General features: G+C 60.6%; 1 protein-coding gene across 3 annotated transcripts in view; it reads left to right on the top strand.

The window, feature by feature from the left end:
* ARHGEF7 (Rho guanine nucleotide exchange factor 7) overlaps positions 1-24,870 on the top strand; it is a 54,206-nt gene that overhangs the window by 5,317 nt on the left and 24,019 nt on the right. For all 3 annotated transcript variants that reach the window (XM_055124568.1, XM_055124566.1, XM_055124573.1), the window contains exons 2-5: positions 10,757-10,843; positions 21,440-21,524; positions 21,793-21,923; positions 24,348-24,549. In XM_055124568.1, coding sequence (XP_054980543.1) covers positions 10,757-10,843; positions 21,440-21,524; positions 21,793-21,923; positions 24,348-24,549 — 505 coding nt within the window. The remainder of the gene's footprint in view (positions 1-10,756; positions 10,844-21,439; positions 21,525-21,792; positions 21,924-24,347; positions 24,550-24,870) is intronic.

The following is a 24,870-nucleotide window of genomic DNA, read 5'->3' as shown; positions in this document are numbered from 1 at the left end:
GAGGGGTTCTCTGGACGGACGGGCACCCTCTGCTCAGACTGCCCCCCCACCCGTCCCTAGCGCAGGTGGCGTGTGTGACTTGTGTGCTGCCCGCTGGTCCCCGTTACAGGCGTCCCCAGGCTCTGCCGGCAGCCCCGGGGCCCAGAGACAGTGGGGGGCTGTGCCCAGGGGTCGTCAGCTGTGCAAGGGGAGGGGGTCCCGGCCTGGCCTCTGGCCACCTGCCGCCCAGGCTGCGGGCAGCCACCGCAGAGCCCAGGGCGGAGACGGCAGAGGGGTGATGACGCCCGGTTCCTCGGGAAGGCTCAGAGCACTCGGGCCGGAGGCGTGCGGGAGCCTGGGCCGTGTCTGTGGGGCGTGTCTGCAAACACGCCTGCCCAGCCTTTCCCTCAGTCCCCAGCCCGCCCCGGGAGCACAGAGTCCCGAGTCCCGAGCACGGGAGTGTCCCGAGGGCGGCGCTGTTCCCACACGCCTGCCTGCGGGGCCTCTCGTGCTGCGCCTGCCCTGAGGGTCCTGACCTTCTTCCTCCCGGCCGTGGGTGCGCACGTGCACGTGCCTGTGTGTGTCTGTGTGCGTGCATGTGCATGGCACAAGTGTGTGTGCGCGCACGTGTGTTTGTGTGTGTTTCCTCTGGAAACGTTCTATAAATAGATGGCGGTCACATTCCTGACCCGAGGGTGGCAGAGGCTCAAGTGCCGAGTCCCTCAGGCGCGTCCTTGGAGCGGGCGGACGTGGGGGGGTGGGCCCGGCTCTGTGGTGGGCCCTGGCCGGGAGGGAGCTGCCGGGCAGAAGCCAGGGGCCGAGGGGAGGGGCCACGGGGTCAGGTCACTGCAGGATGGGCGGGTTGGGGGTGGCAGCTCTCTTGGCTGCCCCCCTCCGTGCCCATATGGACAGCAGGACAGCGGGCTCCCCCCCCCCCCGTGGGCCGGTGGCCGGAGGCCAAGGGAAACTGAGGCAGGCCGCCAGGGTCCAGCTGTGCTCACTGGACAGGACTGGGCTCTCACACACAAAGTTGGGCCGATGGGACGGTCAGGGCGAGGGTGAGGGGCCGCTCTCTGGGCGCGACAGTGGGGAGTGGGCGACTGCTGTCCACGGGTGAGAGGACAGGCCTGGACGCCGGGCTGGGCTCCGCCCGCCGCTGACCAGTGCACGGAAGCCTCTTGGCGCTGGGTCACTTGGCGCCCAGCACCATTCTCACGTGCTGTCTGGACCGCGTCAGGTGACCCGGCACAGGCCAGCCACATGCGAGGGAGGACGCGGCTCCCCCGGGTGGGAGGAGGTCAGGGGGCAGCGGGCCCTGGACGGGATTGGGGCAGGGCGGGCAGTGCCAATGTCACGGATGGCGGCAGCAGAACCCCAGGATGGTGCTGGGAGGGCCCAGTCGGGGTGGGGAGCAGCGGGCCAGCGGGCTCGGGGCAGGAGCAGCTTTGATTCTGGGCCTGGAGTGCCGCGCGGGGGGTGCGGCCCCTGGGCCGTGGGAGGAATTTTGGGGACCAGCGTGGGGAGCAGGTTGTGGATTGAGCGTGTGGCCCTGAGTGTGCCTCCTGCATTCAGTGGGCGTCCCTGAGGCCGGTGTGTGTGTGTGTCCCTGAGGCCGGGGGTGTGTGTATGTGTGTGTGTCCCTGAGGCCGGTGTGTGTGTGTGTCCTTGAGGTTGGGGGGGTGTGTATTCCTGAAGCCGGGTGTGTGTGTGTGTGTGTGTGTGTGTGTGTGTGTCCTTGAGGTTGGGGGTGTGTGTATTCCTGAAGCCGGGTGTGTGTGTGTGTGTGTGTGTCCTTGAGGTTGGGGGGGTGTGTATTCCTGAAGCCGGGTGTGTGTGTGTGTGTGTGTGTGTGTCCTTGAGGTTGGGGGTGTGTGTATTCCTTTTTTTTTTGCTTTTTGGGTCACACCTGGCGATGCACAGGGGTCACTCCTGGCTCTGCACTCAGGAATCACCCCTGGCCGTGCTCAGGGGACCATATGGGATGCTGGGAATCGAACCCGGGTCGGCCGCATGCAAGGCAAACGCCCTCCCCGCTGTGCTATCTCTCCAGCCCCACGTCTCCTCCGTTTTCTTCCAGAAGGTTCCAGCCTGGCTCCCCTGGGCCCTGCCAGGCCTGCAGCAGGTGGCCCCGGTGCTGCCGCCTCGGTCTCCGGTCTCCGGGCTGAGTTGGGGGTGGGGGAGCGTCCCACCTGATGGGGCCCGAGTGCCCAGCTGGCGCGGATGGGGCGGGAGGGGTCAGGCGGGGCCCGTGGCACCCAAAGGGCAGAAGTGCCCAGTGGAGCGGCCTCTGGGGGCGGCGGCACAGCTGTGGGACGTCCTGGGCAGGGCGGGGTTTGGGCTGTGTGTGCGTGTGTGTTTGCGTGTGCGGGAGCCCGGGACATGGGAGGCCGTGGAGGGCGGACCTGGGAGACGTGGCCGGGACGGGGGCAGAATGTTGCTGGAGGGCGTCCCTTGGCGTCCCGGAGACTCGGCCTCCTGTGCTCCCGCCGGGCCTGCCCCACCTTCCCTCTGGGCCTCTGTGGTGCCCAGTCGCCGCCCCACCTCTCTGCCGGTGACTCCCGCCAGGCCCGGTGGCGCCTCCTAGGGGCCAGCCCGCTGCCGCCTGTTTGGCCCGAGGCAGTTCTCAGAGCCTCTGGGGGAGCCCCGGGCTGACCGGGGCGGGGGGGTGCAGAAACCGAGTTCCGGGAGCTGGCGCTGCGGCTCTGCCGGGCTCGGCCCCCGGGAGGGGGCAGGGTCGGCGGGCACGGAGACCGGGAGGGGACCTGGGTGTCCGATGGCCAGGGCGTCCCTAGGCCCTGCGGTCAGCGCCTCTGGCCGTGCAGTGGGGCCGCGTGTGGCCGGGCACTTAGCCCCGGTCACCCCTGAGGAGGGTCCAGCTCCTGAGCGGTCAGTGGGCGGGATGCTGCTGTGCCTGGGGCCCGACCACCCACTGCTGGGCCGTGTCCTGGAGCACGGCCCGGACCTGCTGCCTGTTTCTGGGCTGTTGAGATCCCGGCTGCCCTGTTGCAGCCGGGATTCCACTTCACGGTGCTCGCTCCACGCTTCCTGCTGCCCTGGTCACATGACTTCCTCGCAGAGGCGGATTCCCAGGGCTGATGACACACGTCTCGGAGCTGCAGGCCTCTGAAGGGCACCGGTGTGCTTGGGAGTTCCCGCCATGCCCTGCTCCTGCCCACGCCAACAGCTCTCCCCGCCCTCAGACTGTCTCTCCCCAACACCGTCTCTCCCCAACACCATCTCTCCCCACACCATCTCTCTCCCACACCATCTCCCCAACACCGTCTCTCCCCAACACCATCTCTCCCCACACCGTCTCTCTCCCACACCATCTCCCCAACACCGTCTCTCCATAACACCGTCTCTCCCCAACACCGTCTCTCTCCCACACCATCTCTCCCCAACACCGTCTCTCTCCCACACCATCTCCCCAACACCGTCTCTCCCCCAACACCGTCTCTCTCCCACACTGTCTCTCCCCCACACCATCTCCCCAACACCGTCTCTCCCCCACACCGTCTCTCCCCAACACCGTCTCTACCCCACACCGTCTCTCCCCCAACGCCGTCTCTCTCCCACACTGTCTCTCCCCAACACCGTCTCTCCCCAACACGATCTCTCCCCACGACACCTTCTCTCCCCCAACACCATCTCTCCCCCCACACCGTATCGACCCCAACACCATATTGACCCCAACACCGTCTCTCTCCTCAAAACATTCTCTCCCCCCACACCTCTCCCCAACACCTCCTCTACCCCAACACCTCAGCCCAATACCTTTATCCCCAACACCTCGTCTCCCCCAACCGTATCTCTCCCCCCGAAACATTCTCTCCCCCAACACCTTCTCTCCCAAACACCTTCTCTTCCCAACACCTTCTCTCCCCCAACACCTAGTCTCCGCCCGTCAGCTTCTCTCCGCCCGTCAGCTTCTCTCCGCCCGTCCCCTTCTCTCCTGCTCAGGGCGCTGGGGACCTCTCGGCCTTCGGCTGGCTGCGCCTGGGCCGTCTGTGCGCTCTCCCTGGTGTCTGTGGCTGCAGTCTGGGTCTGACCCACTGTCCCCGAGCTTGTCTGTGAGCTGCCCTGGGCTGCGCTCAGGACTGTGGAGGCAGGTGGGCGCTATTGTGCACCCCGGCCGGGTCCTTGCAGGGGTGCGGCGCTTGGCCCGTGTGCTCCTCAGGTGTGGTGTCCGTGGGCTGGCTGGCTCTGCGCCCCCTGCCATGCCTCTGTGAAGACCTCAGGCCTGTTTGTGCCTGCGCAGTGCCAGGGTCACAGCCGGGTGTCACGCCCCCTCTGGGCTGGGCTCCGCTTTGTGGTCACATCCAGCAGTGCTCACGCTCAGGCACGAGCAGGCCTGGACGCGTGCATGGCAGGCCCCTTAGCCACGCCCTCTCTGGGCTGCTTTAGGAGTTCGCTTCCGTACCCTTTCCTGCAGACGCACTCATGTAGGATGGGTCCATCTGAGAGTGCCTGAGGGTGGGGACAGGGCAAGGGCCTGGGGACATTCCTCTTCCCTTGGTGGGCTGTGAGCGGAGACCCGCAGGCACGTCCCTGTGAGGTGGAGTGTGACGCCAGAGGCCTGCACTCTGGTGCCCCTTGTGGCTCTCCTGGGAAGCGAGCAAAGATCCTTTCTCCTTGGACCCTCGGGCCACACTTGACGGTGCTCAGGACTTACTCCTGGCTGGTTCTCGGGATCCCTCCTGGAGGGGCTCAGCGCAGGACGAGGGTCGGCTGCACCAAGGCTGTGCTGTCTCTCTGGCCTCTGGCACAGAGTCTTAGTCACCGTAGGTCAGCACACTCAGCCGGGGCCACTGGCTCAGGGCACCCCAAGGACAGTCCACGTGTAGAGCGACGCTGCCCCAGGCCACACCGGGGCCCGTGGCACTGAAGCTGCGTCCCAACAATCCCACCCACTTATTTTCATGGACAAGGTATCTCAATGTCTGCATTAAAACCCCCCAACCAGAGAATAATGTTGGGCTCTGTCTCATTCTTGCAACAACTGGCAGTCACTGAGAGTAAGCAGACTGGACTGAGGCTATTTTCCATTTAATAATTTTAGCAGAAGGCAGACCTTGTCCTCATTTACAATCTGACGATACTGGACTAGCATGATTCAGGAGGAAAATCAAGATGAGACCCTCAAGGCTTAATTTTTTTTTTTTTTTTTTTTTTGCTTTTTGGGTCACACCTGACGATGCACAGGGGTTACTCCTGGCTCTGCACTCAGGAATTACCCCTGGGCGGTGCTCAGGGGACCATATGGGATGCTGGGAATCAAACCCTGGTCGGCCGTGTGCAAGGCAAATGCTCTACCCACTGTGCTATCGCTCCAGCCCCTAGCCCCTCAAGGCTTAATCTTGAGTGCAGGTGGATTCTCCTGGTGTCTGTGACATTCTACACAGTCACTAAGTTAACGCCTACTGAACCACAAACGCTCAGAGAAACTGGGGCTGCCTCAGTCCCTCAAGGCCCTGGCCATTTCCATTCACCAGTGTTTCGTTCCTTTATTAAGACAAAACCCGATTTTAGGGGCTGGAGAGATGGTGTAGAAGGGCTCTTGCCTTGCATGTGGCCAACCCGGGTTGACCCCTGGCACCCCGTATGCCCAAGCCCTGCTCAGAGAGATTCCTGAGTGAAGAGCTGGGTATAAGATGTAAGCACTGCTGGGTGTGGCCCTAAAACAAACAAGCACCACCCCCAACAGGCTTTAGGTTTGTTTCTGCTTAAAAGTTTGTTTAACATGTAGTTTACAGATACTCGCACACGTTCCGATGGCAGCAGGTGCCAGCATGCGAATGCTGCGGACACACTTTGCCCAGACTCAGCCACACACAGTGCTCATTGCACGTTCAAGGACACGCACCACAGAGTACGATCGCACAGAAGGTGAGCCTGGAAGCCAGAGGATTGGCATTTAACAATGGCAAGAATAAGGGCACGCTGAACCTTCCAGGTTTTTTTTCTCTCTCTCTTTCAAAATTTATTTATGAGTCTCTGGAGCAAGGCTGATGGTGGCACTGGAGATGGTTCATGGGGGTGACTGCCAGTGCACCCAGGCGTATTGGGAAGTGGGGGAAGGTAGCCCACCCCAGCTCCCAGAAAGCCTGGAGATTTCAGTCACAAAACCCGCATGCCCGAATTTTCAGCGGGTTATATCTCGGTGAGGTCTGTCCCGAGATGGTCAGGCCAGGGGTGTGGCGGCGATTCTGGATTGTGGAAGCAAGTGGCTGCCGGGGGCTCTCCTTGTGACCCTCCCAGCTGTTGAGGGCACAGCCTTGCCCTTCAGCAGCAGGGGGCCCTGGGGACACCTTCCTCCGCAAGGAAGCCCGCAGTGAGGCTGGTGCAGGAGCGGGTGCTGCCCTCTTGGGAGATTGTTTTTTTCTGGTTTTGGGTCACACCCAGTGGTGCTCAGGGGTTCCTCCTGGTTCTGCACTAGGAATCATTCCTGGCACTGCTCGGGGATCGAACTTGGGCCTGCTGCATGCAAGGCCCATGCCTTCCCATGATGCCATCACTCTGGCCCTCCTGGGAGTTTGGCCCCTGTGGCTTGCCGATGGCCCCTGCACTTCCCTTCCTGAGCTGGTCTGAAAGATCGCCCAGTCTCGCCTCCTGGCTGTGTGTCTCAGACCTGCCAGTGCCCCCACGTAAGGGACGGAGTCAGTGGAGCTGCTAACACGTGAAGTTGCATTCAGGCGGGCGGTTCTGCTCTCCCAGGTTGCTGAATTCTATCCTGTTTAGGCTGCTGTGAGAAGGTGGGCCTGGGGCTGGGTCAGCACTCACTGCTGCCCTTGCTGACCACGTCCTCCAGGTGTCTGCCGATGGGCTGTCTCGGCAGAGTCTCTGCCACATCTCCATCCTTCTCAGATGTTCCTCCCCCACGTGCCGTGCACACCCCGTGGCTTCCACACTATCTTTATGTCTCCTGGAACGCCTTCTAAGTGTTTCACGCAGTATGGCTGTTTCTCTAACAGAATTGGCGGTCGCCAGGCTGTGCCGCATAACCAGTGACACTGTGTCGAGGGGATTCCAGCGGCCCATCATGGTGGTCTCATCAGAACCCATGCCTGTGCCCTGGGAGCTGTTACCACGCCAGAACAAGTGAGGGGTTGGGTGAGGGATGCAGGGTTTGGGGCCGCGAAGAGAACCTCTGTCTGGGTGGGCATTTCCATGGCAGCAAGATGGGGCAGTATCCCAAATCAACTGAACCCTGAAGGCCAGGTTCCTGCCCCAGGATAGCACTCACTTCTGGGATGAAGCAGCTGTGGGCTCAGTCCCAGAATCCCGGAGGCCACCCGGTGGGCGAGCATGCACTGCAGTTTCCCCTTCACGTGATGTGGGGATCTATGTACCCCAAAGGGTTTGTACTCAAGTGGCCCTTGTGTTGGCACCTGATAGCAAGGTCATGCAGTCTCAGTGATTCACGGCGGGCGCTTTGGGCCACTTGCATTCCACGGGTCACTTGCCATCATTTTAAAGCCCGTTTCATCGGCTCCTCCCTGAGACCCTTTTCATGCTCCATGCTTGGTAGGTATTTTTTGAATTCTTCCGCAGCCTCCTCACCTGCAGGACTTCTTTTACATACAACACTACATTTTTCATGGAGTGTTGCTTTATGAAACGTGCAAGCTGGCCTGTGGTGGCTGAAAAGGGCCTGGCATTTTCCTGACCCTGGTGATACGAGTGTAGATCTTTGTGGTCTTCAGCCTCACAGCCACGCAGCCCACTGCGCTCTCTTCATAGGTTGCCATGTCATGAGTCCTCACTGGAACTGCATCTCCATTGCTGTGTCACGGATTAGAGAGTTACTTTAGCCCTTCCGGGGTGAGTGCAGTCCAGACCAGTGGCTGTCTTGTCAGTCCTGTGGGTTCCTTCACATTAATTTCACGGCCAGAAGCACTGGAACTCAGCAGCTGGTCTTACGTGTGGATCTACTCAGAGGCCATCGCCGCCTTCCTGCACTGTGGGGTGTGAGGGATCCCTTTAGTGTCATGCTCCAAAGTGCAATGGCGAGATGACCAACAAAAGGCAGAAACATACGGCCCCAGTAGATCACACAGAGGACATGTGCCTGTGTTAGAAGTTGAAGCAAAATGGCATGGCTGGGGCTGGCTCAGGGTCTCTGGGGACAGGGGCTGGGGTGTGTAGAGCAGCACGCTCACTACCCTGCACACATATGCAGCAACCGAGAGTACCAGGAAGGGCTTATACAGGAACGTGACAAGTGTGTCAGCCCTCAGCTCTCAACTCCAGAATGAAGAAGGGTCCAGATTTTACAAAAGTGGATAATGTGATCACACACTTTTTTTTTTAAAGGTTTTTGTTTTATTATTATTTTTTGGCTTTTTTTTAGGGGTACACGCAGCGATGTTCAGGGGTTACTCCTGGCTCTGCACCCAGGAATCACCCCTGGCAGTGCTCGGGGGACCATATGGGATGCTGGGGTTGGAACCCGGGTTGGCCTCGTGCAAGGCAAATGCCCTCCCTGCTGTGCTATCGCTCCAGCCTGATCATACACTTTTCAAACACAAACCTACTACTATGGGATACAGTTCTGTGTGGGAGATGGAATGAAAATGGGTAAGAGGAAAGAATGAAAAACGTAAATTTAAAAAGTAGGCTTGTTCAGAGCTTATCTTAGATGGATAATGACTAATATATCTGCATTGTATTTAGATCCCATTGGATGATTTGAAAAAACAACCATTTAGTTTGAAAATGTCCCTAAGATGTCAAAATACTATGCAGCTATTTAAAATTGTGAAGAATTTTGGAGCCAGAGCAGTAGTACAATGGGAGGGCATTTGCCTTGCACAGGGGTCACTGGCATCCCATATGGTCCCCTGAACACCTCCTGGAGTGCAGAGCCAGGAGTAACCCTTGAGCTTGGCTGCCTGTGGCCCATAAACCGACCAACTAACCAACCCAGTAAAATTATGAACTATTTAGATATTAACTGTGTAGCACATAATTTTTTGAAACTTAGGGAAGAGGCTAAAAACTACAGCTCTAGTTTTGTTGTTGGGGGGAGGTCGTGTGTGTGTATACACACACACACACACACACATATATACAAAGAGAAAGAGCGAGCGAGCAGGTGTGTGTGTATTCAGTGTGGCAGGAAATATTTCAGTACTCTTCCAGTAAGAATTTTTGAACTGTAGGGAAAAAAATGCCTAATTTTCCCTCTTTTCTTTTGGTTCCACTGCTGGATTTTAAACAGGCCAAGCCGGGTGATGCGGGCCCTGCTCCACTGGGTGCCCCTCCGGGCGGGCAGCCTGCAGGGTCTGTGCATTGGGTGGGGAGGGGGGCTCCTGCCCACGCCACGGCTACCTGCGCGTGCTGGGCACTCACGGGCGAGCCTTACTCCAGCAGCCCTCACCCCCGCGAGTTGGCCCCAGCGGGCGAGCATGTGCCCGGCCTCACCCGGCGCCCTCGGTGCTCACGGCACGTGCTGTCCGCACGCAGGCCTGGCCCCACGCGCGCAGGAGCGCACTCGGGCTGTCATCCGCACACGGGGAACCCGCACACGCGCGTGGGGCCACACGCTCCACCTCGCCTGCGCCCGGCCTCAACGCCAGTGTGCGGACCCGCACACCGCGCGTGCTCTCTCTCGCGCACACACAGACACACACACGCACACACACACACTCGCCTTGACACACACACGCGCGCGCACACACACACTCGCCTTGACACACACACGCGCACACACACACACACTCGCCTTGACACACACACGTGCACACACACTCGCCTTGACACACACGCGCACGCACACACACACTCGCCTTGACACACACACACGCACACACACACACACTCGCCTTGACACACACACGCGCACACACACACTCGCCTTGACACACACGCGCGCGCACACACACACTCGCCTTGACACACACACGCACACACACACGTGCACACACACACTCGCCTTGACACACACGCGCGCACACACACACTCGCCTTGACACACACACGCGCGCACACACACACTCGCCTTGACACACACACACGCGCGCACACACACACAATCGCCTTGACACACACGCGCGCACACACACTCGCCTTGACACACACACTCACACACACACACTCGCCTTGACACACGCGCGCGCACACACACTCGCCTTGACACACACGCGCACACACACACACTCGCCTTGACACACACACACGCGCACACACACTCGCCTTGACACACACGCGCGCACACACACACACTCGCCTTGACACACACACGCGCACACACACACTCGCCTTGACACACACGCGCACACACACACACTCGCCTTGACACACACACGCGCACACACACACTCGCCTTGACACACACGCGCGCGCACACACACACTCGCCTTGACACACACACTCGCCTTGACACACACACACTCGCCTTGACACACACACGCGCACACACACACTCGCCTTGACACACACGCGCGCACACACACACACACTCGCCTTGACACACACACGCGCACACACACACTCGCCTTGACACACACGCGCGCGCGCACACACACACACACTCGCCTTGACACACACACGCGCGCACACACACACTCGCCTTGACACACACGCGCGCACACACACACACATACGCGCGCGCGCCCGGAGCGCCCCCGCCGGGTCGCGGGCCGCGGCGCGCGGGGACGACGTCACTTCCGGCGCGCGGGCTCCGCGAGGGCGGGGCGCGGTGCGGCCGGGACGCGGCAGGCGGCGGCGGCGGGGCGGGAGCGGCCGGGCCCCGCCGTCATCTCGCTCTGTGTTGCAGGTGTACCCGGAGCCCCGGAGCGACAGCGAGTGTCTGAGCAACATCCGCGAGTTCCTGCGCGGCTGCGGGGCCTCCCTGCGCCTGGAGGTGAGCGGCGGGTGGGCGCGCGCGCAACGGCCGGGGGGGGGGGGGGGCGCCGCCCGGCCCGGCCCGGCCCGGCCCGCAGTGCCCGCCCCCGGCGGCCGAACCGGGCAGCCCAGCCCGCCTCTGTTCCTGCCCTGGCCCCTGCCCGGTGCACGCCCCCGCCCCTTTCCCTTCACTTCCAGCACGGGGCCACCGGGGGACCCCCCTCCCCGTGCGCTGGGCCGGGCGTCACACCCTCGGGTGTGGGACCCGCACACGGGCCCTGCCTAACTGGACTCGGGACCCGGGACACGGGCCCTGCCTTACTGACACGGGACACGGGCCCTGCCTTACTGACACGGGACACGGGCCCTGCCTTACTGGACACGGGACACGGGCCCTGCCTTACTGGACACGGGACACGGGCCCTGCCTTACTGACACGGGACACGGGCCCTGCCTTACTGACCCGGGACACGGGCCCTGCCTTACTGGACACGGGACACGGGCCCTGCCTTACTGACACGGGACCGGGACACGGGCCCTGCCTTACTGGACACGGGACCCGGGACACGGGCCCTGCCTTACTGGGACACAGTACCTTGGTACCTTGGATGAGGTCCCTGCCTTACTGGGACACAGGACCCCAGACACAGGCCCTGCCTTACCGGACACAGGACCCCGCCCCCTTCCTGATGTGACCCAGGGGTCTCAGGGCACCGGGTGGGGACACTTCCCTGCCCCCTGGGCTCAGTCTCAGGGGCGAGCCTGGCCTTTGCCGGCTCTGTCTGTGTGACGGTGAGTGCTCGCAGGGGCCTTTTGTAGAAGGGTCTCCAGGAGGGAAGCTGGGCCTTTCCCCAGAGCTCGCTGTTGACATGCACGTGGCTGCTTCTGTTGGGATTTAGTCTCTTTAAAGACGCGTCGATTTTGCTCGGTGCCCACCAAAGCCTCTGGACCTGTACTGGGTGCGAGGTGGGTCTGAGCAGGCGTTTGTAGCTGACAAGACGAACTCAGAGTTGAAGTTGAGAGGGTACACGTGTTTCTAAATCGAAGGATGAATTCTGGCATTGCCTGATTTCTCATAATAAGACAGTCCTGCTTTTTCGTCCAGTCGGTACTTTTCTGAGGAAATGTAAAAGACTTCATAGCATTCTTCTGAGCTGTTTGTGATACATTTTAAAGACTCTGAATTATCTGAGAGGAAGTGAAAATCAGAAGCTAAACTTGCCGCCCATCACATTGGAAGCCTCCCACTGGTCACCGCTACGGGGAGGCCTGTGACAGAGGGACTCTTTGTGGCATGGGCTGCCTTGGGCGGTGTCCAGTCTTGGGCGTGTCCAGCCGGGCACTGCAAGGACCCCACCCAGTTGCTCTGTCCACAGCCTAGAGGGAAAGACCTAGGAAGGGACAAGCAGGCAAAGCCAGGCACATCCCAGAGACGCCTGCAGCCCCTGACGTTGGCGGCCACGCCCGGAGGCCAGAGACTGACCAGGACCCACACACGTCCCGGCCCGGCTCCGGGTGCGGGGTCTCCGGATGCTGTGCACCGACTTGATTTTGTAACGAGTTGCTTTTGCCTGTTCCTGTTTACTGCGTTGTAAGGAATAAGCTGTTGGTTGGGGCTGCACCTGCGGGTGCCCCCCAGTTGCTCCCGGCTCTGGGCCTGCAGTCACTGTGCGCTGCTCGGGGGACCGTGTGGTTGGTTGGACTCCGGGTCCCTGCATGCCCAGCCTGAGCGCGCCCCCACCCACTGCACCCCGCTGGGCAGTGAGCCGTGTCCCCTGCCGAGTCCCGACTGTGAGGCGGTCCCTCACACGGCCAGTCTGTCTTTGTTGGTGCATTTTGGGAGGTACTTTAGGTTTGGGAGGTACTGTAGGTTTGGGAGGTACTGTAGGTTTGGGAGGTACTGTAGGTTTGGGAGGTACTGTAGGTTTGGGAGGTACTGCAGGTTTTCGCTGGGCAGCATCTTGAGAGTTGGGGGCACGGATCCCGGTGATGCCTGGCGGGCAGGCGGCCTGAGGCTGACCGGTCTGTTCTCTGCCCGCTGGCCAGCCCAAGTCTCCATGGCTGTGTGTTGTGGCCGGGGGAGGGTGTCGCTTCTTGGCTGCGTCCCTGGCGCTGAGAGGCCGGCGCCGTCCGGGACGGGGAGGGCCACTGTGGCTGGTCTCCCGTGCGGTGCCGGCAGGAGGGACAGTCGAGTTGGCCGGCCCTGCTGCTCTCGCCAGCCCCATCTGGTCTCTGCCTGCAGGTAGGTGACGTGAGTGTGAGGGATATTAATAGTCCTGGCGAGTGGCCGCCGCGTGTCTCGCGAGAGCCGCTGTCCTTGCTGCGGGTGGGGGGCACCTCAGGGCTCGGCGCACCCCGAGACGGACGGCGGCTGCGGACAGGTAGGTGCGGCCCCCCGCATGTCCCCGCAGAGCCCTGGCCGCGGGCCGTGCCGGGCCGCCTCCTGTGTCCCGGGGTGCGCGCCCTGGCCTGGGCCCCGAAACCCGCTGCTGCCCCCGACATGCTCCCTCTGCGTGTCGGCTCCGCTCTGTCCGAGGCTCGGTTTCCCCCTGTCCCGCCCGCCGGCCGCGCATCTGTTCTGGCGTTGGCTGGGGGCTGACCGGGCCCGGGTGTGGGGTGTGGGGTGTCTGAGGCCCCGTGGGGCAGTGCCTGGGGTCAGAGGCGGTGGCCAGGGGCTGTTCCTGCCCCGGGGACCCGCGCTCTTCCCGAGGAGGAAGCCAGGGAGGCGGCGCTGGAACCCTGTGCCCAGTGGCCCGTAGCGGGTCCCCCTGCGTGTAGTGGCTACGCGCCAGGGTGGGGAGCGAGGCCAGCGTGGCCGTGAGCTGGGGAAGCAGCCGCTGGTGTCTCCCGGGTCTGCAGGGCGGTCCAGCCGGTGCCCCCCTCTGTGGACCCTTCCCCGGGGGGGGCTTGGTTTTATCCCGGAGATACAGGATGTGCCGTCAGGTGACCCCGGCCCTCTTGCCCTCCGCAGGTTGGTCAGCTGCAGCATGGCGGCCACCGCAGCCTCCCTGTCCCCTGGGGCCCTGTGGCCTGAGCTCGGGTGGTGGGACGAGTGGGCCTGCCGGGGTCCCCGTCCTTGGTTAAGAGACTCGGGTGAGGTCAGTAGTCACAAAGCGGTCATTGGGGGACGAGATGAATCGTCTCTTGGGGGGCTTCAGCGTGGGCAGATGTTCGTCTGCCCAGATAGCGCGTCTTGTTTCTCTGGCGGGAGCCCGTGTGCCAGTCCCTGTGTCGCGAGTCCCTGGGCCAGGCTGCCCCCGCGCCCCCCGCAGAGATGGTGGAATGCCGTGGCCAGCAGGGTGTGCTGCTCTTGTGCCCATTGCCGAGATGTGGCCTCTCGCGTCTTCGTGGGGTGCAGACCTGGCCCCAGCCCGGGCTCGTGGGGGCACGTGGCAGGACAGCCGGACGCCCCCGGCCCTCCCAGCTCTGTCAGCTGGGGCTCCGCTCCGCTCCGTCGTGGCACGGCTGCAAGACAGGTGACCCCAGGAGGGGCGGGAGCCACCTGGCCGGGCTCAGAGCTGGCCCTGTGGGGCTCTGAGGGCGGCCAGAGGCCTGGCACTGGGGCCTGCTGGCCTCGGGCCGCAGCGGAAGGCTGCTTCGTCGCTGCAGTTCATTCACGGGCTCCCTGGCGCGGCCTTGCTCTTTTTTTTTTTTTTAAATTTTTGTTGAATCACCGTGAGATACAGTTACAAAGCTTTCATGGTTGGATTTCAGTCACACAGTGATTGAACACCCATCCCTCCACCAGTGCGCATTCCCCACCACCAGTCCCCAGTGCCTCCCCCTCCTCACGCCCACCCTCCCCCTGCCTCCATGGCAGACAATCTCCCTCAGACTCTCTCTACTTTGGGCATTATGGTTTGTAATACAGACAGAGAGGCCATCACGGTTGGTCCTTTGTCTACTCTCAGCACACATCTCCCATCCTGAGCATCCCTCCAACCATCCCTGACTCAGTGACCCCTTCTCTATCCCAGCTGCCTTCTCCCCCAGCTCAAGAGGCGGCTTCCAAACATGGAGCAACCTTCCTGGCCCTTGTGTCTGCTGTCCTTGGGTGTCAGTCTCATATTGTTATTTCATATTCCACAAATGAGTGCAGACATCCTCCTATGTCTGTCCCTCTCTCTCTGACTCCTTTCACTTAGCACGAGATTCCGCTTGATACTCCACTTCAGCATGTCCACCCACTAGTAAGCAAAGTTCTTGACTTCATTTCTCCTAACAGCCGTGTAGTATTCCATCGTGTAGATGTACCAAAGTTTCTTTAACCAGTCGTCTGTTCTCAACACTTGGGCTGTTACTAGATTCTGGCTATTGCGAACAGTGCTGCAGTGAACACACAGGGGCAGATGTGTGTTCATACATGTCATTTCTACTGTGCTTTTTTGCACCCCTGGGATATATTCCCAGCAGTGGTATTGCTGGGTCATGTGGGAGCTCAATTTCTAGTTTTTGGAGGAATGTCCATGTTGTTTTCCAAACCAGTCTGCGTTCCCGCCAATGGTGAAGGAGAGTCCCTTTCTCCCGCATTCACGTCCGCACTGGTTGCTTTTGTTCTTTTTTGATGTGGGCCAGTCTCTGTGGTGTGAGATGATATCTCGTTGTTTTGGTTTGCATCTCCCTGATGGTTAGTGGAGCATTTTTTCATGTGCCTCTTGGCCATTCGGATTTCTTTTTTGAGGAAGCTTCTGTTCATTTCTTCTCCCCATTTTCTGATGGGGTTGGAGGTTTTATTCTTGTAAAGTTCTTCCAGTGTCTTGTATTTCCTGGATGTTAATCCCCATCTGATGGGTATTGCGTAAATAATTTTTCCCATTCCAAGGGCTCTTTCTGCATTTTGGTCACTCTTTCTTTAGAGGTGCAGAAGCTTCTTAGTTTACTGCAGTCCCATTTGTTTATCTTATTCCCACTTAGTTTGGTCAGTGGTGTTTCATCCTTTAAGATGCCTTTAGCTTCAGTAGCATGAAGGGTTCTGCCTACATTTTCCTCCATGTACCTTATGGATTCAGCTCTGATGTTGAGGTCTTTAATCCATTTGGATCTGACTTTTGTGCTTGGCGTTAGAGGTCTGAGTTCATTATTTTGTAGGTAGCTATCCAGTTTTCCCAGCACCACTTGTTGAAGGGGCTTTTCTTGTTCCACTTCACATTTCTTGCTCCTTTATCAAAGATTAAGTGGCCATATGTTTGAGAGTCTGTGTCAGAATGTTCAACTCTGTTCCACTGGTTAGAGGGTCTGTTCTATTCTAATACCACGCTGTTTACTGTTGCTTTGTCGGACAGTTTGAAGTTGGGGAAGGTGATGCCACCCATCTTCTTTTTCCCAAGGATTGCTTTAGCTATTTGTGGGGGTTTATTGCTCCATATGAATTTCAGGAGTCTTTTGTTTATTTCTCTGAAGAATGAATGTCATGGATATCTTTCTAGGGACTGCGTTGAATCTGTATAATGCTCTGGGCAGTATTTCCATTTTGACAGTGTTAATCCTCCCGGTCCACGACCAGGGGATGTGTCTTCATTTCCTCATGTCCTCTTTTATTTCTTTTTTTCTTTTTTTTTTTTTTTTGGTTTTTGGGTCACACCCGGCGATGCACAGGGGTTACTCCTGGCTCTTCACTCAGGAATTACCCCTGGCGGTGCTCAGGGGACTACATGGGATGCTGGGATTAGAACCCGGGTCGGCCGCGTGCAAGGCAAACGCCCTACCTTCTGTGCTATCGCTCCAGCCCCTATTTCTTGAAGTAGCGTTTTGTAGTTTTCTTTGTACAGGTCCTTCACCTCTTTAGTTAAGCTGATTCCAAGGTACTTGATTTTTCTGAGGCACGATTGTGAACGGGGTTATTTAAAAAAATTTTTTTTTTATTATTTATGTATAGGAGAGCCATGTACTTCTGGGTATTGATTTTGTAACTTGTCACTTTACTGTACAAACCTAGCATTTCTAGGACCCTTTCTGTAGAGTCTTGAGGGTTTTCTAAGTATACTATCACGTCATCTGCAAATAGTCAAGCTTGGCAGCTTGACTTCTTCCTTTCCTATCTGGATGCCCTCGATACCTTTTTTCTTGCCTGTCAGTACTTGCCCTCGTGGGAGATTATACCACATCTCTGCTGAAGTGGTGGGAGTGGGCACGCGTGTCTCACTCTGGGTCTTCAAGGGAAGTTTCTCCCCGTTGAGAGTAACGCTTGCTGGGGCTTGTGGTAGATGGCTTGGACTATGCTGAGGAAAGAGCCGGAGTGACAGCTCAGCAGGTGGGACATTTGCCTTGCACGCGGCTGACCCGAGGCAAGTTCTGTCACTCCCGTTTTGTTGAGGTTTTTATCATAAGTGGGTGCTGGATCTTGTCAAATGTCTTCTCTGCGTCTGTTGATATGATCATATGTTTTTCTTTTTAAATAATGGAGGAATACTGCTATTTATTCAGCCATTGATTAATCTGATTGAATTGGGCATGATCTCCACAATCCTTTTTTTTTTTTGCTTTTTGGGTCACACCTGGCGATGCTCAGGGGTTAATCCTGGCTCTGCACTCAGGAATTATCCCTGGCGGTGCTCAGGGGACCATATGGGATGCTGGGAATCGAATCCGGGTCGGCCGCGTGCAAGGCAAACGCCCTCCCCGCTTTGCTATAGCTCCAGCCCCCACATTAGTTTTTTTATATTACTTTTTTAAAATTCAGAATGTTAACTTTATTTTATTATTTATTTTATTATTATTTTTCCCCCTTTTTATTGATTCACAGTGAGTTACAAAGCTTTCATGTTTGAGTTTCGGTCATCCAGTCATCAAACACCCATCTCTTCACCAGTGCACATTTTCCACCTCCAAACCCCCCAGCATTCCCCCGCCCCTGCCCCCATTCCAGCCCTTCCCCTGCCTGTGTTGCAGACAATTTCCCCCATACTCTCTCTCTACTTTGATTACATTTGATATTTCGATACCAGTCCCACCACCACATAAACCTGCCGAAAAGGCAATGCTAGATGATTTATTTTGTATTGCTTGTTATGGATAGAATATAATGTCCAGGAAATTCTGTGTTGTTCTCTTCTGGGAGCTTTTGTTTATAGTCTCTGGGTCTTGGCCGCTGATGAGATTACTTGGTGCCGGGGGCAGTGTGTGGGTGTGACTGCCAAGCTTCTGGGAAACTGGGGACCTGGGGGGAGGAGGCCCAGTCTTGGAGATCTCATTTTTTTTTGCTTTTTGGGTCACACCCAGCAATGCACAGGGGTTACTCCTGGCTCTGCACTCAGGAATTACCCCTGGCGGTGCTCAGGGGACCATATCGGATGCTGGGAATTGAACCCGGATTGGCCGCGTGCAAGGCAAACGCCCTCCCCGCTATGCTATCGCTCCAGCCTGGGCTTGGAGCTCTCAGTCACAGGTTCCCGTTTCCCTCTGCGCTACTGGCCCTGACTGCGTCTTTTGATTTCTTTTGAGATTTATGGGTCTCTGAAACAAGGCCAAAAAATGAGCTTGTATAGCTGAGCCGGAGGTAGTTTGTGGGTGTGTCTCCCACATACCTAACTTTTGGCCATTTAATCTCTTGGTAAACTTGGCCCCAAATTTTTGGGGTCTGGCCAAAGGCACAGCAGCAATTTTGGGGTATCTGGAAGTCTGAAGGCACCATCAGGCTGCTGATGCACTCGCCCCGCAGGTACAGGCTGACCTGCTGGTGACACTACACCCCCTGCTCTCCAGCTTGAGGGCACTGTTTGCCTGTGGAATGTTTGCCAGCCTTTGACTCTGAGTCTGTGTTTGCTGAGTGCTCAGATGTGTGTCTTGCAGCAGCAGGATGTTGGGTTCACTCTGAACCATCCTGTCACTGTGTCTTTAATTGGCGCGCTCGGCCCATTGACACTGAGAGGTTACTGTTCTGGTGTTTAGCCCGTGTTTCTGCAGGAGTGTGGTGTGTTTGAGGGCCTTGTCTCGTCTTAAAATAGCCCGTCTGGTTGTTCTTGGACCACGATTTTGAGTCTTTGAAGTTCCTGAGTTGTTGTCTGTGGAGCCGTGTGTTGTTCCTTCACTGTGAATGAGAGTCTAGCTGGGTATTCTTGGTGAGGCATTCCGTTCATTCTCCCTCCTGTCCGGGCCCAGAGAGTTTCGTCAGGTAAGTCTGGGTGAATCTTAAGGATGCTCCCTTATAAGCAATTTCCTTCTTTGATCAGGATGTGTCAGAGTATTTCGATTTGGATTTCTTTTTTTTTGCTTTTTGGTCACACGCAGCGATGCACAGGGGTTATTCCTGGCTCTACACTCAGCAATTACTCCTGGCGGTGCTGGGGGACCCTATGGGATGCTGGGAATTGAACCCGGGTCGGCCTTCCCGGCCTGGAAGGGTCTGTCCTAGAGGGGTGGCGTTGTGTGCCAGACCAGGCCCTCTCCCGGGGCTCTGGCTACCTGCACTGTGGGCCCCGGCCTGCTAGGAACGTGACCTCTGCCCAGTGGCCCCACCCCGAGTCACGCCTGTTGGGGTCAGCGGTGAGTGGCTGCTCTCGCGGCCCGAGACCGGGGAGGAGGGGCTGTAGAGCCCAGAGCCCCGGGTTCACTGGCCACTGTGGGCACCCCCGGTCCAGGGGCACCGGCCCACCGGGAATGGAGCGGGGTGGGTGTCCACGTGCCGTGGCCTTGGCGCCATCGAGCAGGACCGTGACGCTGCCCGGTCACCTGCCGCCCTGAGCTGGTGCAGGGAGGCCCCGGGAGGAGGGGCGCTGGTGTGGGCCAGTGGCGCCCGCTTCTAGAAGAGTCCGCAGAGGCGTGGGGTGCCCCAGGGGTATGGTGGCCTCGTGGCCTTGGGTGCTCGGGGTTGAGAAAGTAGATCTGGGTGGGGAGGTGCTGACCATACACGTGGGCGCCGCCCTTGCCCCTGGCCACCTTGCTCAGGACTTGGCAGTGCCCGGGGCTTGCTCCCGGCTCTGTGCTCGGGCCCCGCCCGTGGCTGTGTTGTGCTGGCCGTGGCCCTTTCCTTTCAGGGACCAGGTGTGCGGGTCCCACGGCTGCTGCCTCTGGCTCCCCGCGGGCACCTCCCACAACCCGTCCTGGGGGACTGCTGGGCGCCGGCCACCGCCTCAGCTCTGTCCGTGCACGTGTGCATGAGTGCTTGTCTGCACATGTGTGTGTGCGTACCTGTGTGTGCGCATCTGCATGTGTGCTTGTCTGCACATGTGTGTGCATGCATATTTGTGTGCGCATCTGCATGTGTGTGCACATGTGTGCATGTGTGCATGGGTACCTACATGTGTGTACGTGCATCAGTATGCATGTGCACATCTGCATATATGTACATGCCTGTGTGTGTGTGTGTGTGTGTGTGTGTGTGTGTGTGCCTGCACCTGCTTGGCGCCCTCCCGGAGCTGGGGCTGTGGTCGGCTGGCCTGAGGCTGCTCTGTTCTGTCACTGTCGGGGCCTGGCATGCGGGTTCATGGGCAGTGGCGGCAGGCAGTGTTCCCGGGTGAGTGCCATGGGGTTGCCCGTGGGGTTACCTGTGTCCCCGGGGATGGACCATCTGCCCGTCCTGTTCTGGAGCCAGGTCCTGGCAGACAGGGACGGACAAAGCATATTTCTAAACGCTGTGAGCCGCACTGCAGAAGTGTGCGGAAAGCAACACTGTCCTGGGTCGGAAGTAGCCCTCCCGGAGCCCGGCAAAGGGGCGGGCCAGCGCCCTGTCCGGAACGTTACAGCTGCAGTGAGTCAGGCGGGGTGCCTGGCCCCGGGCTCGAGCATCTCCCACCTGCCTGTAGCCGGGGTCCGGCCCTGCACGCTCCCTGCCGTGTCGTGCTGGGGAGGGGTCCTGGCACTGCGCCGTGTGCGTGGACAGGGACTGGTGCGTGCCCAGGAGTGGCAGGGTCAGGGGCATGACGCCTTGGGACTTGTGTCAGGGAAGCGCCGTGTGGGTGGGGCCCCACGTCCCAGCCCCCTGCAGCCCGGGGCCGTCCCTGACCAAGGCTGGGGCAGGGCCGGTCGCTGGCATTCGGCCGGGGCAGGTGACCCGCGTCTCTGCCGGCCGGGCCTTCTGCTCTGCGTCTGCCCCGTCCCCGCCCCCGCTTCCTGGAGTGTGGCTGGGGGCGGCGGGAACAACAGGAAGTGCGGCTTCCCGTCCCTGGGCTCGGCCTCGGCGCTGCCACCATGAAGGTGAGTGTGCCCGGCCGTGCCCTCTCCAGGGGCCGGGACCCTCATTTCTAGCTCGGTCAGGAGCGGGGGGGCAGAGGGCGGAGGGGGCCGGTGAGTCTTGCGTCCTTTGGCCCAGGTGATGCGGGGTGCTGCTGGCCGGGGCTTGGGGCTCTGGTCTGGGGGCCCTCGGCCGCCTGCTGTGGCCTTGCGGGGCCGGGCGTCCCGGGCAGTCCTCGCGGATGGGCCTCACTCAGCCCCTCCGGCCACCTGGGGTGTGGAGCGGGGACTCTCGCTCTCTTGGACGCGTGACCTGGGGCGACCACCCGCTGCCCCGGTGTTCAGCCCCACCCCCGCCGCGGCCAGGGTGCCGCCTGCCCCTGCCCGGGGCCCGAGTGCCGTCAGGGTCTGTGCCCTGTGGACGTGTGCGTGGGCTCCGGACCCCCATCTGCTCCTGTGGCCACGAGCACTGGCCTCTGCTGACGGCCTCTCCGGTTGTGTCTTGCAGACGTTCGATGCCAATGACCTGTACCAGGGGCAGAACTTCAGCAAGGTCCTCAGCTCCTTGGTGACCCTCAACAAAGTCACCGCAGGTAAGACGAGGGGCCCGGCTTCGGTGCCCTCTGCCGGCCGCTGGGCTCACTGTGGGGGTGGACAGACCCCGGGGGGCGTGGCCTTTCCTTCCCCAGCGCCCCCCTGCGGAGAGGCTCGTCCTTGGGGCGGGGGCGGGCGCCAGGGGCCCCGGTGGGAGCGCGGCCGGGCCGTGGGGCCCTGTGCGCCGGGGACAGACCGTCTCTGTTCGCCGCATGAAAGGCGCTTTGTGGCCGAGTCCTGGCCGTTCACGCCGCCCCACCTTCACAGACATCGGCCTGGGCAGCGACTCGGTGTGTGCCCGGCCCTCGGCCCATCGCATCAAGTCCTTCGAGTCCCTGGGCTCGCAGCCCCCGCACAGCCGGACTCCCCGCCTCTTCCAGGGCCAGTACCGCAGCCTGGTGAGTCTGGGCGAGTGGCGGGGGACGCCGGCACCTCGGGGGGCATTGCGGCCCAGGCTGTGCCAGGTGCCGTTGGAGAGCCCGCCTGGCCCTGCCCCCGGCGCGCGGGCGGGTGGGGCGCCCCTGCAGGGGGTGGGTTCCCACGGTCCCTGGGCGCGGCTGCGGGCACCGGGCACCGGGCGGGAGTGTCCAGGCTTCTGTGGCCGGGCTCCAAGCCTGGGGTGAGTTCCGAGCCTGTCTGACTGGAGCCCGGTGCTCTGCAGGGGAGGGGCGGGGCGGGGGAAGGCGGGAAGGCAGGCAGGCCAGTGTCTGTCCCTGAGACACTGCTGATGGGTGTGTCCGCTTAGCCCAGGGGCGCGCCCTCAGGGGGAGGCGGGGTGCCAGGAGGGGACGTGCCGCCATCGCCATCGGGAGGGTGCTTGCCACAGCCTGCAAGGAAGAGCCGTCCCCTGGGTCTGTGTCTGCTGTTCTGTGTCTGTCTCTGTGCGTGTCTCTCCCGTTCAGAGCCTGCTGTTGAGTATTTCGTGTATTTGTGTATGTGTCCTTGTGTCTCTGTGTTTATGAGTGTGTGCTTGTGTCTGCATGTCTGTGTGTCTGTGTGTGCGTCTCATGTGTCTGCATGTATGTGTCTGTGCATGTCTGTGTCGTGTGTCTGTGTGCATGTCTGTGTGCATATCTGTGTACTTGTGCGTTTGTGCATGTGTCTGTGCATGTCTGTATGTGCATGTTAGTGTGAGTGCATGTTAGTGTGTGTGCATGTGTGTCTGCGTGTGTGCGCGTTTGCATGTCTGAGTGCATGTCTGAGTGCATGTCTGTGTGTGTCGTGTGTATGCATGTGTGTGCGTGTCTGCATGTCTGTGTCTGTGTGTACATGTCTGTGTGTGTGCGTGTGAGTGTTCAGCTCGCCGCCGCTGTCCTGGGGAGGCTGGTGTGGCTGGCAGGCGTGGGTGGGCTGTGGGGCTCCGCCACTGTGTTTGCGTGGCAGGCCCCTCGGAGCACCCTGCTGAGCTCTGCAGGAGCCGCTGCTGGCCTGTGCCCGTCTGCTCGGGCCCAGGACCCCCTTCCTGCCGGTGCAGCTGCCGGCTGTCTTGTGTATCAGAGGCGGATGCTGGAAGTTTCCTGCGGGTCTCCACATATTGTCAGCTCCTTTCTGGGTGACGCTTCCTCCTCACTCCCAGGCCTGGAGCGCAGTTGGCTCTGTCTGCTGCCAGGAGGGCTCTGAGGAGCACAGGCGGCCATTAGGGGGTCTCCGGCTGCTGGATTTGCCCTCTGCAGCCTGGGGAGCCAGATTGGAGTTGGTCAGGTGGTTAGAGAATGAAGCTCCTGATTGATGGGGCCGTGAGTGTGGGCTGTGGGCTGTGGGCTGTGGGCTGAGGGCTGAGGCGAGTGTGCCTGTGGGCTGAGGCGAGTGTGCCTGTGGGCTGAGGCGAGTGTAGGCCGAGGGCTGAGGCGAGTGTGGCTGTGGGCTGAGGCAAGTGTGGCTGTGGGCTGAGGGGAGTGTGGCTGTGGGCTGAGGCGAGTGTAGGCCGAGGCGAGTGTGGCTGAGGGCTGAGGGGAGTGTGGGCCGTGGGCTGAGGCGAGTGTGGCTGAGGGCTGAGGGGAGTGTGGGCCGTGGACTGAGGCGAGTGTGGCTGAGGGCTGAGGGGAGTGTGGGCCGTGGGCTGAGGCGAGTGTGGCTGAGGGCTGAGGGGAGTGTGGCTGTGGGCTGAGGCGAGTGTAGGCCGAGGCGAGTGTGGCTGAGGGCTGAGGGGAGTGTGGGCCGTGGGCTGAGGCGAGTGTGGCTGAGGGCTGAGGGGAGTGTGGGCCGTGGGCTGAGGCGAGTGTGGCTGAGGGCTGAGGGGAGTGTGGCTGTGGGCTGAGGCGAGTGTGGCTGTGGGCTGAGGCGAGTGTGGTTGTGGGCTGAGGCTAGTGTGGCTGTGGGCTGAGGCTAGTGTGGCTGTGGGCTGAGGCGAGTGTGGCTGTGGGCTGAGGCGAGTGTGGGCCGAGGGCTGAGGTACAGTGGGGCTCTGGGTGAGGCCGGGCTGCCGTGTCCTGCGGGCAGCTGTCCTGGCGCGGGCTGTGAGGGGTCCTGCTGCTCTCTGAGACCCTGGGAGTGTGCCGGGCGGGCGTGGCCCTCGGCCTCCCTGGGTGCGGGCAGAGCCTCCATGGGGGCAGCTGGCCCCCCGCAGTGGCGGAGCTCAGGCCAGGCTCCTGTTACTCTTCCCCCTCCCCTGCTCCTCTCGCCCCTTCCCTGCCGTCCCTGCTCCTCCCCTGCCCCCGCTTCCCTCTCCCCTTCCTGCTGCTGGTCCCGCAGTGCCGCGAGCTCAGGCCTTTATCCCCTGCTCCCTCTGTGCCGCCTCTGTGTCGTGTGTGCATGCATGTCTGCTCACGTGTGCCTGCGTGCCCGTGCCCGTGGCTGAGGCCGCAGCCTTTCTCTCCCCGCAGGACATGAGCGAGGCCGGCGGCAGCCAGCTGGTCGTGAGAGCCAAGTTCAGCTTCCAGCAGACCAACGAGGACGAGCTGTCCTTCTCCAAGGGGGATGTCATCCACGTCACGCGTGTGGAGGAAGGGGGCTGGTGGGAGGGCACGCACGGCGGCCGCACCGGCTGGTTCCCCAGCAACTACGTGCGCGAGGTCAAGCCAAGCGGTGAGCGAGCACTGCCGGCCCGGGGCGGGCCAGGGGGGCGGGTGTCGGGGCCCCGGGGTGGGGAGGGCCATTCGGGTGTCGGGCCCCGGGGGGCCGTGGGCAGCCCCTCGGTTTCTGGTCTGTGGGTGTGCGGCCAGGGGAAGCTCGGACGTGGCGGCTGCCGTGATGGAGTGGGAAGGTGGTGCCCAGTGGCACTGCCCGCCCTGGAACGCAGCCTTGCCCTGGTGTGGCCCCCAGCGGGTGTGGGCCCCGGGCCCCGGGCTCCCAAGCCCCTGTGGGCTCCAGCAGACGAGCTCCAGGTGCCACGGGGCTGTCCCCAGC

Source organism: Sorex araneus, chromosome 1 (assembly GCF_027595985.1).
Source record: "Sorex araneus isolate mSorAra2 chromosome 1, mSorAra2.pri, whole genome shotgun sequence".
Taxonomy (NCBI): Eukaryota; Metazoa; Chordata; class Mammalia; order Eulipotyphla; family Soricidae; genus Sorex; species Sorex araneus.
Note: the sequence above shows the minus strand (reverse complement) of the source record. Positions and strands in the feature narration are given on the sequence as shown.